Below are 20,456 nucleotides of genomic sequence, written 5' to 3' on the forward strand. Positions count from 1 at the left end.
TAGTCTTTAGGAAGCTTTCACAGAATATGACTGTTTTGCCTGCTGATGACTACACGTTTCTTTTGGAGATCGCTTTGAAACAGAGCGGGGGGGGGGGGATCGCTGAGGGCAGCGTCCCACGCCCCAGGGCTGGCGGCGTGTTGGCGCAGAGGCCGCCCGTGTTCGGTCGCCCACGTCTGGATCCTCTTTGGCCAAGTTCAACGAGCAGCTTCGCTCGTGCCAGAGCCAACAGCTTCGGCTTCGAGAACGGCGAAGGGGGCAGCGCTGAGTGCCCGGGGCGGCGCGCGCTCTCTGACCGGAGATGATGTTATTTTTCACTTGGGTAGGATCTGGGGGGCTGCCGCGCCGAGCCGCGTGGTGCCGTGGCTGTTTCACCCTTGGCGTGACCGGCGGGGCGCGCCCCAAAGCCGCGAGGACTCTGCTGTTGTCACCCGAGCTGGTCCGTGGTGGAATGCTCCGCCTGGGCATCCCCTTCTGCTGGGGCCGCTGCAGGAGCCTGGGGAGCGCAGTGAGGAGAAGCCCTCGTCCTCGGGGAGGGGGGGCTGCGTTCCCGTTTCCGTGCCGCTCCGCTCGCCGCTGCCTCTTGGGTGGTTTGAGCCCCCTCCCCGGGGCAGAGCTGCCTCGGCAGTTGTGATGTTTGCAAAGCCTGGAGAGCGTTCCTTTAGTCTTCAGTGCAGGAGTTTTTCCGATGTTTGCAGGTGCTGCAGGTGACCTTGAATGGAGAATTTTACAGCACGCAGAACCTTGCAAGAACCAATTAGCAGCAGCAAAGGCTTGGAGATTACTTGTGCGGCTCCTATCTGGAGGAGCTGTGAGCAGCAGCCAAATTGAACTGCTGGAATCGGGTTAATGGAATTTCATGCTAGACTGAGCTCAGTGCAAGCCTTACACTGTCGCATATTTCTAAAAATTAAAACCGAATAAATCGTGAGATAGCTTTTACAAACTGTGGTTCAGCAAATTAGATAGCCCCTGGACCAATGAGGAGGTGCTGAGCCACTGATGAGATTTTGTGTTTAAAAATGTGGGGGTTTTGTGAGGCTCCTTAATAAGCAATTGTGGTTGCAGCAGCTTGCGCGATTGCTTGGGGATGCAGGAGGAGTGCTTTCTATTCTGGTTTGTTCAAAATGGATTTGTAGCTTCCTACGTTCAGCCTGAACTGGCACGGGAGTGCAATTCTCTTCAATATCAGATAGTAACGGAGGTGGAGCTGGATAAAAAGTTCTGTATTTTACCTTAATATATTTATATTCACCAGTCCTTTTCTGGTGGGGTGAGAGACAGAAGTCAGCTTTGAGAAGACAAAGCTTATTTAAGCCCCTGTTTTATGCTTCGGGTGACCCAGAACACGTTACGGGGTAGCTCCCCGGGCGCACAGGCTCCGTGTCCTGCTGCCCGCAGGGTTTCCAGCTGTGGTTCCCAGTTGCTCTCACAGAGGTTAACTGGGACCCAGACGAACCACGGTGTGTTGGGGCTGGTAACGTCTCCAGGGCCCTTCTCGGTGCCACGCTTAGGGAAAAGGTTCCCGCAGCTCAGGGCAAGGTTTGACCTGGAAAAGAGCGGATTAACGCGGGATTTCAGGAGCACGGCCTGGTTGTATAGTGACCTTTCTCCACGCTGTTCTCAGTCATTGTTTCTCTTTTCTCCCTGTCCCTTCTCCGTCTTTGCAGAGAGCCAAGATTGGAACAGGGTCCAAGGCTGCGGATGAGAAGACCACAAATGCCATTTCTAAATTCGACAACAACGGGAGCAGAGATCGGATGAAACTTTCGGATTTCAATTTCCTGATGGTGCTGGGCAAAGGAAGCTTCGGGAAGGTGCGGTACCACAGGGGCCTTTGCCCTTTCTGTGTTTCACAGACACGTTTCTACCGTTTCTGAGCTGCGGCTCCCCCAGTGCGGCCTGTCCTGGGAGCACTGGTGTCCCAGTGGTGGGAGCCCAGTTTGGCTCCTTTCCGGCCTGGGTGGCTGCTGGGTCACAGTGACGAAGGCCTGAGATGTCTGATCAGAGCATCACAGAAATCACACGGTCTCTGTTGGGAAGCAGGGCGTGGGCTGTGTCTTCAAAGCTCTTTTTTTATGTGGCCATTTTTTTCTCTAATAATTGCAAATATATGTGAACATTTTAATTAACTTTCCAGACTGGTTATGAGTGGTAACAGAATTTCATTCTTCTAGTAATTATGTGACTTGGAGCCTTCATTTTTCTTGGGGTGTTGCCAACTTTGTCACGCTTTCCATTAGAAATCCCAGTCCTCGGGAGCTGCTCGGGCGTCGCGGCCCGGAGCCGCAGGAAGGTGTGAGCTGCTGTGACCGACGCCGCCCTCATTAGGGAATTGCCTTAATTGTGGGGAGCATTGCTCTGCTTTCGGGCACATCTCTGGGGCAGAGGCGAGGAGGGGGTGCCAGGGGAGCGAGGCTCACCCATCGCCTGCTGAGCACCAGGAGCGTTTGAGCTCGGCGGGGGGTGTCCCAGCCTCTCCAGGCGGATGTTTGCTCCCTTTCTGGAGGCGGAGAGCTCAGAGATCCCCTGAAACATCTGTGACAAGAGAACGGGGAGTTCTTGATGGTCCCCAGCACCCAGAGCATCAGCCAGCCCTTCCCTCGCCGGCCATGCTGCGTTTTGCATCGGTGCTGCAGTTTGGCAGCCGGGGGAGCAGGAAGGCCCCGTGCACCGCGCGCTCAGTAACGTGTACATATCCCCGTTTCTGCGTCGCTTTTGCCCCCTTTTCTCTCCCTCCCAACACCTAATCCCTTTTAAAGTCTGTGCCTGGCATCTGGAAACTCTGTAGTTGTGGGGTTTTATGCTCATCTTCTTTCTTTTAATTTGAGAAACATTAGCAAAGTCTTCAGTCGGCTTATATAAGGGAATGTGTGACAGAAACTGTTCCCTGGAACAGAATGTTATAAATATGCTAATTAGCGCTTATTAAAACAGCACGTTGGTTTCTACGGTTAGCTGCAGCCTCACCCTCACGTGTGCCCGCTCCCCCGCGGCTCCCGCCCGGCGTCCCACTGCCCGGCCCGGGGACAGCGGGGTGGCACGGCAGAGCCCGCCTGGCTGCAGGGGGGTGCCGGGAGTTGGGAAGGAGCGGGGCAGAGGTGCTTGCCCCCGTGCCGTGCCGGCGCTCGGGGAGAGGAGCCCAGCTGCCCGGTCTCGCTCCCCCGCCGTGCCCCTGGCAGTGGTGCCCTTCTCCAGGGCCCAGCATCCCTCCCCCAGGGGTCACACAGCCCGCGGGAGCCCTTCGAGTGTCACCAAATTGTTCTAGTGAGACTCATGCATCAGCTTGTTCACCTTTTGGCATCAGGACCTCCAATTTACTGCTCAATAATTTTCTCTCTCCACCGCTACAGCTGTCCAGGGTCGGGGGTACTTACGTGTTGGCCTCGGCGGAGTTTAATCAACTTGCTTTCTCTACATTCAGCATCAGAATATCTCCAGTTATTATGCTGGCGTGTTCCCAAACAAATACTCTATATTATAGGAATAAATCAAGTTAAACATCAGCTTTTTCTGCACCAAAAAAAAAAAAAAATTAAAAAAAGAATGCAGGCTACTTTCCAGCGAGTGAGCTGGCAGATGGAGGTCCCCACAGAGCCAGGCATCGAGGTTTAGGGGATGGAAAATTGCTCTGGTTTGGAAAAGAGCTCAGGAACAGGAGCTCGGGCGTGCGTGGTCCTGGCTCAGCGTGTTCAGCCCCCGGCGACCCTCGGTGCTCCTTGGTGGGTTTGGGTCTTCTTGGGCTGCCCCCGCCGCTGCCCCCCCAGCTGTGGGTGCATCAGAGCCCCTGGGAGCCGTGGCTGGTGACAGGGGGGGCGGTGACAGCCCCCTGGGCAGGCGAGGGGACGGGAGGTGTCCCTGACCGAAGGTGGCAGCACTTGGCGCAGCCCACCCTGGGTTTGCTTTGCTGTAATATAAATAGAGGAGAGTTAAATTATGTGGCTTGCTCATATTTTTGCAGCTAATCAATCTGTAATGCTATCAAGCTGTCAATCTCTTCTGGGGGTTTTATGGTGTTTTTCTGAGCAGGGCTGATTCTTTTGCCTCTGCAGTTAGGGATTACGGCGCAATGGGAGACAATTTCCATGTCCTGTGATCATCCTGAAGCTGTGAGACGCTTTCCTCTTCTCCTGGTGTGAATCGTGGCAGCAGGGCTGGCAGCTGCCGCGCTCGGGCAGGGGCTCGGTCTCTGCCTCGCAGAGCTGTGCTCTGGGCACGGGGTGAGGTTTGGGTGCGCGGTCCCTCCTCCCCGGGGTGGATCCTGTGCGCAGCCCGTTTGGGGCATTTGCAAACCGCGCTGCTGCCTTCGAGGCTTAGACTCTTTTTATTTTTACAGTGCAATAGGTCCCGCTCTTCTTCTTTATCACGATCTGCAGTAGCTAAGCCCGCTCCTCGGGGGCTGTCCCCCTCCTGAGGCTTGAGCCGTGCCCGTGCCCTGCTCACCCCCGGAGCTGCGATGCCGGCAGCCAGGGGACGGCTCCTGGCCGTGAGCTGCTGCGCTGGCACCGCGCTGGCACCGCGCTGGCACCGCACTGCAGAGCTGCCACAGGCGAGCTCGGAGCAGAACGGCACCGGAGCCAGACACGTAACCCCTCCCAGGCTGCAAACGGCCCCTTCTTCTGCTCGGAGAACGGGCCAGGCCTGCTCGGGGCAGTGCAGACGCCGTGCCGGCCGCTCAGGGTGCAGAAGGTATTTTCTCGCCTGGCCGGCGCGTGCAGTCCCTTGGGCACATGCAAACCCCCCGGGGTTGCCGCATCCTGAGCAGCGTTGGCCTCACGTGCGCTCCTGGAGCCGCTCGCTCTGCCAGCCCAGATGCGAGGGAGAAATACAGCAACGTGTGGTTTGCAGCATCCCCCCGCGCGCGCCCAGACGCTCCCACTTGGCCTCTTCGCTGCGGGTGTCGCGCAGCTGATCTGCAGGCAGCTGCAAAGTCCTTTTGCCTTTTCCATTTCAGTAACGCGGGGCTGGCTGGCTCAGCTGGGGCCCGGGATTGCCGTGGCGTTGGGAAGCTGCAGCGTGTCTGGATATGCCCTAGAGCAGTTTTTTGGCATTTAACATGGTACGAGTGTGCTGGGGGGGCGGCAGTGGCTGTGCCCCGGGTCGGGTGGGAATCGTGCGCCAGCGTCTTGGTGGCACCCACGGCGCTCCCTGGGGTTCCCCCGGCGCAGGACAGGCTCCGAGCGCCGCGTTCGGCTCCCCTGCAGAGATATTTCCCGCAGCCGATCCCCGTTCCCCAGCAGCTGGTTTTACCTGGGCATTTGATCTGTGGGTACCCCCAGGGAAGGCTCCTGGGGGTTCATCCCCACAGACGCTGCGTTACCAACAGCGACGCGCTCTTCCCCGAGAGCCTCCAAGCACAGTGTCTCGAAAAGCACCCAGGTGCTCTCCGGGCCCTGCCTGGCACCGCACTCTCTGCTTCCAGAGGGGGCTCCTGCTGCCACCCCCTGCCCCAGCACAGTCCCTTCGGGGTCCGTAGCAGACGCCAGGCTCAGAGATTCCCTGGTTGAGTTGTTTTTTCTCTGGAGGGCTTACAGACAGGTCTGTAGGTAATCGGTAAGTGCCTATAATGCACTTACTCCCAGGTAACAGGTTTCATCTTCCCACAAACTGTGTTCTTGGAGTGGTCGTTTCTCTTTTTGCACCAACTTTGGATGGCCAAAGCCCGTCTGCTTTTATCACTTAAAAACCAGCCCTGCTTTTTAGCACCTGTAGATGGTGACTTGTAAATCTCAACTCTTTTAAAAATGGTGAAGGTAAATGGAGGCGACGAACTGAAAATGGTTCGTTTTGCGCCGGATCCCTAGCCAGGGCAGAGGTGCAGGCTCGGTGTGAAGCCGCTGGGTCTGCCCGCAGGTGCAGGCAGGGTGCAGGCAGGGCATCGCTCCGTCCCTGCCCGTGGGCGCTCAGGATTGCCGAGCTCCTGGGCTCGGTGCGAGGGGCTGTTGCAGGGCACCTCGGGGAGCTGGTAGCAGGAAAGGATGAAGCACAAATCTGATTCCAGTGCCTGTGCCTTGCTGGGCTGCACCACAGCAGCTGAGCTGCTCCGGGCTCCAGGTTCTCAACTTTCTTCAAATATCAGCGAGTAAATAAATCAGCTACTGAAGTCTCTGACACACTGTCAGTCTGGTTTTTAGCCCTGCCAGCGGAGGAGCACGGCGTGTGGCCGCTGCAATCCCAGCCCGGCTGATGAAAATGTAAATGTCAGTGGCTTCTCCAAAGCACTTGGCGCCGAGGAGCCCCGGTGCCTTTCCTGGCTAATCCTGACAAGCAGCGTGTCAAGGACAGCCAGCGGCCGCTGCGCCGCAGCCGGGGCCCAAACCAGCCCGAGCGGGTGCTCGCAGGAGGGGCCCTCCCCGAGCACCGTTACTGTCACCACAAGCGGGTGGGCACCGAAGACCTGAGTCCTCAAGCTGTGTCCTCTGCCTTGTCCTCGAGCTGTGTCCCCTGTCTTGTCACCCCAGGGCTGGCCCGCCGTCCCCCTGAACCCCAGAAGGCTGCTCTGCGCCGGGACAGGCTCTGCCCCCGGCTCAGGGCTCTGGGGGGGCTCCCAGCGCCGTGTCATCTGCCCGGGGCTGACAAGAGAGTTAATTCTTCTGTCCTCAGTGTCTCGAAAGTCGCCTTTGAGACCCTCTTGTGTTTCCTCTGCCAATCTGCTCCAGTCTGAAATGCATTTCAGTTCCACCCTATTGATGTTGACTTCTCATAATTTATTTTCAAAACACCCGAACTCCTGTTCCTGATGCGACTGGAGGATTTCTGCAGACTCTTTCAAGTGGAAAGCAATTCATTTCCACTGAGCGCTCAGATCTAACGTGATGAGAGAGTGCGAGGAGGGAAAATGGGAAGGAAAATGTGGTTTCAGAGTCCGTTTATTTTGCCGCAGCTCAAGGAGCAGCTTACGCTGATGGAGCATGGTGGATCGGTCTGGGGAACCTCACTGGTGGTGATGGGATTAATGAGGGAAATTTGCCCCAGCAGAACCAGCGCATCCCATTTATTATAATAAATAAACCTGCAAATGGGTGAAACTGGTTTAAAATGGGAGGTTGAATGGATTCTTCCGCACGAGAGGGGCTCTGACTGGTGATGGATGGGCACGGAGTGGGGTTTGATCACCGTGTGTGTTGAGGGACAGAGAATATCTCGATGTTCTTACTGTTGGCTCTATACCGACTCGTTTCCACTTTTACCACTTTGTAATTTGATGGACTCTCTGTTCAAACTCTTGATGCCCTCCCTGATGCTGCTTGTGCCCGGGGGGTGCCAAACCAGGGCCTGGCTCGGAGGGGAGAGGTGGTGAAGGGTGACCTGTGGCTCAGGCATCAGCAAACCCCTTGGTCTGGGTTCCTCGAGGCGCTTGGGTGGTGAGGGGGGAGATGTGTGACTGGTCAGACTTAGGGGCCTAAATACTTTTGGAAATACCGCTGGTAGCTTTCTGCATCATTTGGCACCTGAATCCCTTTTCAGAGTTACAATGGGAGCCACGGGATAATAGGCAAGCTGTTATTTTTAACTGTTGGCGGTGGCGAGCTAGAAACATCGCAGATCCACGTTTTGCTTTATCCTGTGTGTGTCTCCTCCCTCGTGCAGGTGATGCTGGCGGAGAGGAAGGGCACGGACGAGCTCTACGCCGTTAAGATCTTGAAGAAGGACGTTGTCATCCAGGACGACGACGTAGAGTGCACGATGGTTGAAAAGCGCGTCCTGGCTCTCTCCGGGAAGCCGCCGTTCCTGACCCAGCTCCACTCCTGCTTTCAGACGATGGTGAGCGCCGGCGCCGCGGCCGGTCCCCAGGCAAAGGGCAGCGTGGAGCAGGGACCCCGCTGGCACCTGAACCTTGAGCTGGGGGAGCCTGACACTTTACAAACCCCATTTTAGTCACTTGGCTTCAGTGGCGAGTTTGTGGGCAGAAACCCTCTTCTAGAGAGACCCAGTGCCACCAGTTACCCAGGAGCAGTGCCTTTCTGGGTGGCTGCAGGGTGCCTGGGAGCTGTGTGGATGGATCTGTAGGGACTTCTGCCCTGGTCACGTGTTTTAGCTTCTCTAAAACATACCTTCTGTGTTTCTTTTCTGGATATACCTCACTACACTTGCAAAAGTGGCCGTGATTTTTCTGCCTTGGCAACCTCACAACGCGTCCAACTCGCTGCCGTGAGCAAAACGTGTGTGTGTTAAACTGGAGGCAGCAACACACAGCATCTGCACCCCTGAGATTTTTTCATCGGGGAGCTGTTGGATGCCGTTAGATGTGATTTCCCAGCCCCTCGGGTGGCCCCCCCAGCCTGTGATGTCCATTATGATTCAATAGCAGAGTGCTGCGCTTTCTTCTCAGGGTTCACTGTTACGGTCAAAAACCTGAGTAGAGAATGAAACCCAGTACAAACGGCAGAAATTCTGTTTGAAATGGGCATGTGGTTGAGCTTGTACGAGTTGGAAGCGGGGAGGGGGGGTCAGGAAGGGGACGGGGAACCTTTAAAGCAATCTCTGCCCAGCCATCAAGCAGCCTGTGAATGAAAACCTCCAGGTACGTGGCAGTGGGAGCCGGGAGAGGGAATCAGCAGAGTCCTTTAGAACGATGACAATGCCATCCAGGAGGATTACATTTTAATATTATCCCAAAAATTTCATTTACCAAACACATTTAGTGTATTTAAAGCCTGCAGACCAGCTTTGCAGCGCAGTAATCAAAATGTGGCAGGAGAAGCTATTTCACACAGCATCTCTCTGGCATCTGAAGTGAGTCAGCGCAGGATTATTCCTGGCAGACCTATAGTAGCTTAATAGTAATCGTATTTGTAATGTAATCAAAATGTATAGCAGGGTGTATTATCAAATGCTGGCACAAAGCACTTTGATTTCTGGGAGCACAGTCCAGAGCACACTTCTCAGCCGGGGCTGTTCAGCGTCTGGTGGGAGAGAGAAAAGCCCAAAATCTGCATTTTAAAGAGAAAGTGAAGATGAGCAATGAGACAGCTCCTGCGTGGGTCTGAAGGACGAGAAGCCCCGTGCTGGGCTGGCTGTGGGATTTTGGGGTGCTCTGCCCTAAAAACATCCTGACCAGCGCCTGGGCCTCTGGGAGGAGGGTGAGCTGGGTGTCCCCAGCTGAGCCAGGCCTTTGCTGACGCCCGCCCTTCCTCTGGGGCTCAGCAGCCAAGAGCACGGCAGCAGCAGTGACACTGAGAAGGGATAAATAACGGGGGGACGGGGAGCGCAGCTGCTGGCCTGGCTTCGGCTCTCGGGCGCGGTGGGGAGTCGGGCAGGACCCGTCGGGTGGTTCATGAGGGGGAGGAGGGGGAGAAGGGCGGCAGGGGAAGGAGCCCCGGCAGTTGTGCCTTGGCTGCCCAAGGAAGGGACGTGTGTGTGTTTTACCAGCTCTGTGTGCAGCGCTGCGGGGGGTATTTATGTATCTGTAACTCACTGTGGCTCGGGGAGTTGGGATGCTCCAGGCTTGGGCAGAGCTCGTCCTTTTCTGCCGTTGGCAAGAGTCAGGACAGCTTTCCCTCTCCACCCCTCGCTCCCAGCCCGTAGGCTGGCCAGCCATCTGGCTGCTTTATTCATCATGGGTTTGTTCTCTGAAGCACCAGCATTCTCTTCTCCCCCCAAATGAGGAAAGCTCAGATCCTGCTTTTAGAGCTCAGCTGGCTGTTTCAAGAGACCATCCTTTTAATATTCTTCCTCCTTGAAGTTGATCGATATATTTAGGAAGCAGCTGCAAACGAGCACGATATTGCTTTGCTTTCCAGTTGCTGTCGCAGGGTGAGTAGCGTGACGGTGGCTGCTGAAGGTGACTTTGCCTGCCCCTCGCTGCTGAACGGGCTCAACGCCTTGGCAGAGGCAGTCATTTACAGAGGGGGATGCTCCGAAATTCCCAGGCATCTGATGAGCTGAAATCTCTTCTCTACCCCATCAGTGCCACACGTTTTCCGTAGCCTGGTTGCCCCCTAGTAGGGTATTTGATTCCCTTTGAGGGGGCTGTCAGGGTGGGCTCTGCAGGGGCCGGGCAGGAGGAGCCCATTACCCAAGTAACTGCGTAGCCCTTATTATGGTAATGCTCACATTTGCATATCTTCTGGGCTCCTTGTCCTTAGTGTCTTAAAAGCAGGGCAAGGTTTATTTCAGGAGGAAATGAAGAATGGGAAATATTATGAATTATTATGTAATTCTGCCAGGCTGAAGCTCTCCAGCCTTTGTGTCGTTCCTTCGCGCGCCAGCGCTGGGGCCAGCCCAGGGACACCTTTGTGTGTCCAGGCCCCAGAGCTGGTTTTTGAAGGCTGTAGAAAGTCACTTGTTGTAAGGAGGGTGACTCGGGCCTGATGTTACGCAGCGCTTTGCTGTTCTCAGCCGTAGGAGACACATGCAGAGGTCGGAGCACAGATGTCTGCTGGCTGGCAGTCGGTGTCCCGCTCCCTTGCGCTCCGGTGGGCCGGAGCTGTTGCTTCTCCCTCCCTGAGAAACGTCCTGCAGTGGTTTAGGTTGGTGGTTTTGGCAGTCTTGCATGATTTTCTTCACAGCCATTTCCCACTAACAAAAAAAAAAAAAAAAAGAGCTGTGAAACATCAGAGGAAAGTGGCATTTCAAGGGCATGGATTCCTCGGGGTAAAGGTGCTGCTGGACTGAAGCTCCTGCTTGCCCAGATCTTGGGTCTCCCCAGACTTGCAGGGCTCGTGCTGGAGCTCGAGAGGTGGCATGATAAGATCCAGCTGCTTTTCTTTTATTAATCCATGGTTCTGAGCCCTGTGGGAATACTCAGGCCTTGCTTCCTGCCTCGTTGCCCTCCTTGGGACTGATGATGGCCCGCACGTGCTCAAATCCCTAGCAGCGTTCAGAGGACTGGGCTTACACCCAGTGGGACCCGCGCTCGCAGCGATGCAGGTGCTGTGTGTACGACCCCCGGCCGCTCGCTGCGGCCACGGCGGCTCCAGGGCAGGGCACGAGCCTGCCCCTGCCCACGGCTTGGCTTCCCTGCGGAGAGCGCAGCGCGGAGAAAAACACTTACCTGGGAGTTTCTTAGGCCCACACCTATGAGGCTGCCACACTGTGGAAGAGGGAGGGGTGCTTCAATCTGGAGAGTCTTAATTAATGGCAGCAAAGTGCATTTTACACATTAGAGGCAAAGTCAGTGTGTGCTGATAGGTGGCTGTGATTGCACCTACCTGCGAGTGTTTTAATTGATTCAAAGTCACCGATGGACCTGCTTGTTCTGCTCTTAATTAATTAACCATGTGTGAACGTTAAGCGCACCCTCAGCCCAGGCTGGGAGGAGTGAAGAGAGGGGATGCAGCCTTCTCCTGCCCCCTCAGCTTGACGGGGGGGGGCTGCTGGTGCTCATCCCTCCCGGTGCTCAGCCACATCAGGCTGGTCCCTGCAGGAGCTGCTCACGTCCCTTGTGCACGAATCCACACAGTGCCCGGGGAAATTCCAGCACGGAGCTGTCTGGTCAGACACTCTGCAGAACGGCTTCCGTGAGGAACGACAGCAAATCTATTAACGGGAAGCGAGAACCCTCTGCTTTAGGGATCCCTCTGCTTGCCTTCTCCGTGGGATCTGTCTGCGGAGTGCGGAGCTGGAGCCCAGAGCGTTGCAGAGGAATTAGTCCATCTGTCTTAGGGACCCTGGATGAACACGAGCTCCGCCTGCACCCCTTGGGGAGGGCAGTGATGAGAATTGTGTTGCTATGAAAAATACAGCCTGGAGCTGTCAGTTGCCTTGGTCTTTATTTCTGACCCCTGCAGATTCCCTGCTCTAATAATTCCGCTGCTAACTGCTGGCTTTTTTCCTTTAGGATCGCTTGTATTTTGTGATGGAGTACGTGAATGGTGGGGACTTAATGTACCAGATCCAGCAGGTTGGGAGGTTTAAGGAGCCACACGCTGTGTAAGTTCAGTAGCCCAGTTTGGCACCTTCAGGGTAGGTATTTGATGTACCTTTGCCATAAATAGTCCAAGCCACGGGCGTCTGTGGTGCAAGTGCTGGGCAGAAAGGGAGGGGAAAGGAAGGGCGGCAGGAATCGGAAGGTGCAGGATGATTCTTTGCCTGGTGCCAAGGATGTTGGTGCCTCCAGCTCATCTTCGGGATACGTTGCACTTGTTGGTAGGTAAACAGCTGACCTTCATAAAAGCTCCAGGCGGGAGGTTTGGAGCCTCCCTGGGAGACACGGGCAGCAGCCGGTGAGCCCCGCACCCAGCACAGCCCTGTTCTGCCCCGGGGCCCTCCCCAGGATATCAGAGGGACGCCGGGTCTTCAGCTCCGCTGCCAGCCCGAGTGTTCACGGGTGGCTTTTGGCTCCCTGTGATCTGGACAGAGCAGAATGTGTTGATGAAAGCCTTTGTATGCTTAAATAAAAACCACAAACAGTGAGCAGAGCCCGGGTGGGATTGAACCAGTGTTTTGCACTCTGGAGAATCCTCTGAGACCCAGAATATTCTTTAAAGAAAGCAGTGGTGGTGTGTGTTATCTCCACGGCCTCCCCGAGATAACAGATAACTTTGCAGCTGCCTTGCCAGCACACGGTAACGAACAGCCATAGATCCCAGCCCTCGCTTAATGAGAATTTGTGTAACGAGAAGTGACAGCCCCCCGCTAGCCCACAGCAACCTGATCGCATCCCTGCCTGATAGGAGCAGAGGGTGGGCTGTGTCATTCTCCTGTGATACTTGTCTCATGTTTTTATGTTGTGGCAGTCTTTATCCTTTGGTCATGTATGCCTGACGCGTTTCATTTAGCGCAATGGGATTTGAAAGGTTTTCATTTTGATTCATCTCCTTTAATTATCAGTCTGCCTTTTAAATCTTTCATTTCAGGTTCTACGCAGCAGAAATAGCCATCGGCCTCTTCTTCCTGCAGAGCAAAGGCATCATTTATCGGTAGGTGAGCGAGTTCCTCCTTCCTCTCTTCCCCAGAGAGCTCCAGCCACAGCCGGAGTGGTGGGACCACTGCGGAGCTCGGCGGAGCTCTGGCCATGGGGCTCAGCTCCCTGCTAGTGCCACAGGTCAGGCTTGGCCTGAAACAGAGCTGGGAGCCTCGTGGCGTCACTGGGTTTTGAGAAGGTTCTTGTCTGTGTCCCCGTTTCGTAGGGAGGCAGCTTTGGTTCCTCTCTTGCCTCTGTTTCACGTGTTTCTCTTCCTGTGACACAAATGCTCCCTGGCAGCAGGGACCAGTGGTGAGCCCTGTACTTTGCTGTAGGGCACTAGTCTCTTACCGATAACACTGGAGTAAGTGCTTATGAATGGCTTGTTCTGAGATCTGCAGCGCGAGTCTGTCACTTCTGGTTCAGGCACGAACACTTCTGTCCCGTTCGCGGTGTGATTAGAGCAGCCCGGGTTAGCTGGGTCGCTGCCAAGGGCCGGGCCGGGCTCTGAGGCTGCTGGGGCTCGTGTGCCGCCGCGCTCCCCGCTCGGGAGCCTTCCCAGAGCCCCGCGTAGAGCAGAGCATCCTAATGAGTGTCAGATACCATTAACTGCTTTGCAAAAAGAAATGCCAGCTGTGCTACTGAAGTTATGAGATGCTGAAGACTGCTCCGAAGATGAAAGAAGTGGAACAGAGCTGACGGGAGGGATGTTTTTTGCCATCAAGCTGCTACAGAGAGATTCTAGGTCTGCCAGTCCCCAGTGCCTCGTCTTCCTTCCTTCCTCCGAATTCAAATCCAGGCTCGTGTCCGTCTGCCTTTGGCCTGTCAGGCTTCTAAGCACTGACACAATAATTGGGAAAAACGGTCTCAAAAAACAGCAAGAAGTTGGGAATTAATGCTGTTCCTTTTCTTGGGCTCCTGCCTAGCAAAGTCAAGCCTCGTGCGCCGTGCGGCCCCGCGGCTCTGCCCAGCAGGTCCCTGCGGGGCAGTTCAGCCGGGGGTCGCTACGCAGAGGGGTCACCCTGACGTGCAGACGGGGTGTGCAGCCAGGCAGGGCTGCAGGGACCCAGCCAACTGAGCCTGGCCTGCTCTGTCACCTGCCTTGTCACCTAATGTCGCCCTTGGGTGAGGGAAATCCTGCAGACATGCTCCAACATCAAAATGGAAACCTTTGAGTCCTGCTTTACTGTACAGAACATAAGCCAGGCACGGCACAGATCAGAGAACTGGACGGTAATTACGTGGCTGGGGATGTATCAGTTGCGCCTGAAATACTGAGGTTTTGCTGCAAAACTGACCTTCATTGTGTTCTGGGTGTCCTCTGGGGAGGCTGGTCAGGGCTGGGAGCCGGACAGGGAGCTCTGCAGCTGGAACTGCCTCCACAGTTTGTGCTAAAGAGCAAAGCTCCTGCAGGGTTGGGCATAACGAACAGACACACTGTGGATGGGGATCAGAGAAACACAGATTTGTGTTTTCATGGGGGAGCGTAGCATAGGTGATGCAGGGACTTCTGCTGAGTAGGTCCCTCCTCATTGCTGGTGAGCTTTAAATATACTTTGATTTTCATAGGCGCCAAAAAAAAAAAAAAAATCTATGAAATCTGTCTCCCTGCTAGATGAGTTTTCTGTCGTACACTTAAAAGTAATTTGCCCAGCATGGTGTTCCTGTGGGTTAAAAGTAAAATAAACACTTCATCCTGACAGATCTCTGACTTATTTTTACTCATTTCCCCAAACATTATCCTACAAAGAGCCTGGGTGTGAGACGAAGCCAGAGCTCACTCGCAGGAGAGAGCCGGAGTCGGGATCCGTGTGTCTGCGCTGGGTGGCGTCACGCGGGGCCTCCTGTGTCACTGTTTTGCTTTCGCTTTGTAGAGACCTGAAGCTGGACAACGTGATGCTGGACAGCGAGGGGCACATAAAGATCGCGGACTTCGGCATGTGCAAGGAGAACATCTGGGACGGGGTGACCACCAAGACCTTCTGCGGCACTCCGGACTACATCGCGCCCGAGGTAGGGGCCGCGGAAGGGCGGGACATGCTCCGTCCGTGTTTCGGCAGCCGGCCTGATGCTCTTTTCCCTGGGGTGACCTTGCTTTGGGAGCTTTCTGACTGCATCGGGCACATTAGTGAATTCACCGCCAGCCTGGAAAGTTCATCCATCCCCTCGGCGCGCTCTGTCCCCCCAGGGCTACCTTTAAGGCAGCAGCGATGGCGGATCTGCCTCTCCGGCGGCGCGCCCTGCTTCTGCCTCAGAGCACAGCGGCTCCTCCACGCTGCTCTCCCTGCAGCGTGTTTTCCCTCTCTGGGTGTTTCTCCCATGTCTGTGCCGCTGGTGTCACCGCCCCTGTCCGGTCCTTGGCCTGCTCAAACCCCCCAAGGGCTGCTCCTCGCTCTGGGGCAGGAGGATGAGCCTCTCGCCGCGTGTGACAGCCGCTTCCAGCGCAACAGGACCGGTGGGAAAAACGGAATTATCAGTGAATAATATTTCCATGTGAAGTGGAAATCTTTAGATCTTTCCAGCTTGCTACTTGCAGCGAAGGGCTGTGTGTCTGATGAGGAGAGGCTCCCTCCCTACAGCTCTAGATCGCTGCAAAATTACTTTGCATTTGGTTATTACTTACGAGATGGAGTCACATATGACACTTAACCTAAAGTGCTATATGGGTGCAATTTAATGTCAGACGTGTGAAATTCAGGTAGGTAATTATTCCCAAATGTCTGTTCCCTTAACATAAAAATATCCCTCTAAAATCTCCTCACTCTGCTGAATTTTCAATGATGAGATTAATATTTATTCATTTAAATATTTTAGAGAAAGAGATTCTCTTAGCTAGGACATAGATGCGCTTGTATGCTAAACTATGTTGTGTTTTGTTGCTGCCAGAGAGGTTTTTAATTACTCGTTATTACGCATCCTCATCGTACCAAGATTAATATGGTGTCCTGTTGGTACGTGCCTCAGCTGCTGTGTGTGATTAATACTCTTGGAGAGCAGGACAGATGACCAGTTCTCTTGGTATTTGGCTGAGCATCATCACTTAAATTCTTACTTTCTTCTGCTTGCCCTATTTTTCTTTTGGGGGAAAAAAAAAAAAAAAAAAAAGAGAAAATGGGAAATTAGGATGCAGATTGCTACAGTACCCAGGAATGGCATTAAAGCCTGCTACCAGTGGGTCTCAGAAAAAGGGAATGTGCACATCCCCTACTTTGTAAGTAGAAGAAGGGGGGGCACGGTGCCAGGGTGGTCTCTGGCTGGGTGGCAGAGCCGGGGTCCCTGCGTGTGGCTCCGCTCCAGGGCCCCTCTGCTGCTCCGTGCTGCCTCGCGTCAGGGAGCTGCAGCGTTCTCGAGCCAACGTGTCTTCAGGGTAGAAATGTCCTGTGATTTGCTTGACCCATTTTTAGGGCTTTTTCTATTCTGAGGTACAGCTCTGCGTGCCAAGGTGACGGGGACTGAGCGCAAATGACCCCGCGTGTGTAATTTCCTCTGAACAGAACGTGTTCTTCAGCTGTTGGGCTTTGACCTTCCCTCGCGTGCAGTTGGCGGCTGCAGCTTACAGAGGCTGCTGCTCTGCGAGGAATTCTCCTAAGTACTAGTTCCTTTTAAAGGCCTTTGTGGTGTGAACAGTTCGCACCTAAATTTCCCAGAGCACAGGAAATCATGGAAACAACAAGTGGGAGGAATTTGAAGCGTGCTGGGCGAGGGATTTCTGGCCTGGAACTCGGCGGCTGGTGGGGCCAGGCCGCGCGGGCCCGGCGGGCCGGAGATCCGCGGCCTCGGCGCGCTGGGACGGGCGGGGAGGAGGCTGGTGTCGCTCCTGTTGTCTCGCTGTGCCTCGGAGCCGCTGCTTGCAGGGCATGGACCTCGTTCCCTCTTGGGTGGGGTGGCAGCCCCTCGCCCGCACCTGGCGGCACCCCCAGGCCAGATCCCGCTGGGCGCTGCGGGGCCTTTTCCCAAGAGCCGGGGGGTGGCGGCCTGGGGAGCCGCCTGGCTCTGGGCGTTCTCCTGCCATTAGCACACGATTTGCATTCCCACTTGAGTACAGGAATCTTCGCGGAATAGAATTCGGTAATTAGGATGAATAAATTGCGTAATTGTTTTGCATTAAGTAACAGATGGCAAAGCCCAAGGCCTGTCAAACCCCAACCGCTGAAATTCCACCCGTCAGCACCAACCCAGCGAATAAACCAGAGCGTGAAAGGCCCCTCAGAGCAGAACGGTGCCCGCAGGAGCCCGGCCGGTGGCGGGACCCCCGTGCCAAGGCAGGGAAGGACGGGGGAGGCCGGTGGAGCAGCCCTGGGCCGAGGGTGCGGAGCTGGTGACCGGCTGTGCTGAGCCGCGGGGCCGGAGCCGAGGGACACCCCGGGACCCTCCCGGGCTGGTTCCTCCCGTCTGCTCCATACGTGGGGTCCCGCCGGCAGGGACCGACCCCCACCCCGGTTCGGCTGCAGGTGCCCCCAACCACCGACACAGCCTCGCTCTGCGGGCGGGCGATAGCGGGGGGGCTTTGCTGCGGGGTCCTGTGGCCATGAAATTGGGAGTAAATCATGGGAAGATATAAAAAATTCATATTATCCAAAATAAATATTGATATTTTTAAATTTAAAAAAACCCCAAAGTTATATCCTAACTCCAAAGCAACCACACCGCTCGGGTAAGGGCAGGACTGTTATTAGGTTATTTTCTGAAGGATGCTCTGCAGTAAATAATAGAAAGCAAACTGGCAGCTGGGAATGCAGAGGGGTTTGAGTTCCCATATGCTGCAAGTCTGTTTTAAAAGGGCCACGTACCATCCACTCAGGGCCACACTCTGCGTTGTTATTTCAAACCAACTGCACTGAAGTCAGTGGGAAAAAAAAAATAATCCCTAAGTGCATCAGGAAAAGCAGGAACGGCTGCTGCTCCGGCTCCAACGAGTCTGCAACAGCACAACACATATGCTGAATTTTGTCTGAATCAGAATGGATCTGTCTCAAATCACAGTGAATAATCTAGGGGGTTTTTCTAATATTTAGTGCATGTTTGAGGGCTGATGGTTTTTTAAAGTTGCTGAACCTTTTGCCTATCGCGTGCTCTGTTTATAACTGCAGTTTCCCACCGTTTCAGGGACTGGTGTCTCAGTAAATAACCTTGCCCTTTTGATGTGGACTACAGCTTGAAATTAGTTTGCATTGTGCCAACAGGTTAAAAATGAGAGTGTAATCCTGCTGTTTGTGTTGTTTTCAGATAATTGCTTACCAGCCCTATGGGAAGTCCGTGGATTGGTGGGCATTTGGAGTCCTGCTCTATGAAATGTTAGCTGGCCAGGTAATTGAATTTTAATTGATTCCTGTGGGATGGTGTTGAGCTCCGTTGTGAGCGGACGCTGACGGGCAGTTTGTTCAGTTGCTGGCACACGGCGGGGGGGTGTCTGCTCCACGCGGGGGGTGAAGCCGTGGGTGCAGCCCCGGGGGCTGCGATGCTGAGACACGAGTCCCCGCGTGGCGCGGCCGGGGCCGGTTTCCTGAGGATCGTGGCTGCAGACAGGAGCTCGAGGATCGAGAAGTGGCGCTGACCCTCTGTTTGCTTTGCTCTAGGCTCCCTTTGAGGGGGAAGATGAGGACGAGCTCTTCCAGTCCATCATGGAGCACAACGTCGCCTACCCCAAGTCCATGTCCAAGGAGGCAGTGGCCATCTGCAAAGGGGTAAGGGCTGGGAGCAGCCAGTGGGCACGGTGCTGTCCCTGCACCTCCGGCAGGCCCACACGCGTGGGGGCCCTTGCCCCCCTTGCCCCGGTCGGACTGCGGGTGCCCAGCGCGAGGGGAATCTGTCAGAACTCGGTTGCGTTCTGGTGCCCGTGCTCTCTGCTCCTAGAACCACAACTTGTGCTACTGCCTGTGTACGTACTAAAAACAAAGAAAAATAAGCCCCAGATCCTTTCTCTGCTTTACGCTACACTGAGCAGAAACACGGGTGGGACTGGAGGGCTGCTCTGCCTTTGCTCAGGTGAAGGTCAGGAGGAGATGGGAGCGTTGGATGGGATGTGGGAGTTGAGGGCACCTCGCAGAGACCCCTCCTCCCCCTTAGGAAACAGCGGGGGAGCTTTGTGCATCTTTGCCTGAAAAGAACAACGATGCCTAGTGAAAACGAATGTGATTTCTGAACAGCTTTCCTGAGATCACATACAAAGCCTCCGTCCTGCAGAGGTTTCCGTGCAGCTCTGATGAGTCGCCCTTTAGCAGCACCTGAAGTTCGGTGCTGCTGTGCATCGCTGCTGGGTCAGGGCAGTATTTCCATTATCAGATCGCTTAATTTGCAGTGAAGCTCTGTGTCACCCAGTGCCCTGAGCTCTCAATGGACTGGGCCTAAGCAAGACTTAAATGCAGTCTGAATTAATTTGGGCTGTGATGAATAAAGGCTGGCTAGGTCCTGATGTTATTATGCATGCGGTTATTGCTTGGGACTGAGCCTCATCTCAGCCAGCCAGTGTCAAACAGGGCTATAAATATGTGTTTGTGTAGGAATTTAAAAAATGTTTGCTTTTAATAGTTAATATTTAAAATATCTGAATGTTCTATACCTCAAAATAGGGTTTCTGTCTACAAATGACACATTTCGTGCTTAACGCTCCCACTGCGGCATTTCAAAGCCTCTTTCCAGTGTTGCCAGGATTTGGAGCTGGTGTGAAAGAGCAGCACTGGCCTGTCCCGTGGGGGGGAGCTGTGCAGGTGCCCCCCCCCCCCGGGGGGCTGGAGAGGGGACACTCTCCGGGCCGCCTGGCACCCACCCGCAGCAGAACGTGGTAAAATCCAGAATCCACGCTGGTGATCGACGGGAGAATGTCCAGAAAGTTTCTCACCCTCGCTTACTCCTCTTGCTGTTGGTAGTTGGGACATAAAGGGAAAGTCCACTGTGTCCCTGGCCAGGCAGGGGGGGGGAAGGTGCTTGGTGATGCTGAACGTGTTATCCCCAGCGTGCCCGAGGGAGCGGAGGCTGGAACAGGGATGAATCCCACTGTTGGCTTTGTTTGCTGTTGCATCAGTCCAAATGTGAATGCTGTAAATAGACAAGGAGAGACCATGACTGAAACGTCTGCTGGGTGTAGCTGTAACGGCTTTTCTCACTTCTGGAGATGTGAGGCTGCATGGGAGGACATTTAGCCACGCATGGAGAGCGTGGTCCTTTATAAATTCTCTTTATTTTTTTGCAGTGAAGTGGTGGTTCCCTTTGTACAACTGTTCTTTCAGGGGAGCGCATAAAAACTCATGACGTTCTTTGCCGCCACCAAACTGCTACAGCAGAAAGTTTAATTAAAAATATGTGGGGTATTGAAGAACTGTCAGTAAGCTGGAAAAGAAGTATTTACGTTTTTCCCCTGGAATACGGTGAAATATGTCTCAGTGAGCTGCAGGGGCGTCGAGGCCGTGCTGTTTGTGTGGGTGCATGGTCAGTCTTCCAGGAGGGCACAAACCCAGAGAAGGAGCAACTGGAGAAACCTCTTCTCCTAAATGTGATGGGTTTGGTATTTCACTGCCATGCTCTCCAAAACAATTCTGTTGTTCCCACGCGGTTTCACTCCAGCGTGCCGGTGCCAGTCATCACTTACTGTTGCACAGCTCAGAGATGAAAA

At 54.7% G+C, this 20,456-nt stretch overlaps 1 protein-coding gene across 2 annotated transcripts in view; it reads left to right on the forward strand.

Moving 5' to 3' along the window:
• The window catches only part of PRKCB (protein kinase C beta), a 133,123-nt gene that overhangs the window by 92,881 nt on the left and 19,786 nt on the right, over positions 1-20,456 (forward strand). For both annotated transcript variants that reach the window (XM_074918890.1, XM_074918889.1), the window contains exons 9-15: positions 1,671-1,817; positions 7,591-7,764; positions 11,783-11,874; positions 12,801-12,863; positions 14,722-14,860; positions 18,074-18,154; positions 18,424-18,531. In XM_074918890.1, coding sequence (XP_074774991.1) covers positions 1,671-1,817; positions 7,591-7,764; positions 11,783-11,874; positions 12,801-12,863; positions 14,722-14,860; positions 18,074-18,154; positions 18,424-18,531 — 804 coding nt within the window. The remainder of the gene's footprint in view (positions 1-1,670; positions 1,818-7,590; positions 7,765-11,782; positions 11,875-12,800; positions 12,864-14,721; positions 14,861-18,073; positions 18,155-18,423; positions 18,532-20,456) is intronic.

Source organism: Athene noctua, chromosome 15 (assembly GCF_965140245.1).
Source record: "Athene noctua chromosome 15, bAthNoc1.hap1.1, whole genome shotgun sequence".
In the NCBI taxonomy this organism is placed as follows: domain Eukaryota; kingdom Metazoa; phylum Chordata; class Aves; order Strigiformes; family Strigidae; genus Athene; species Athene noctua.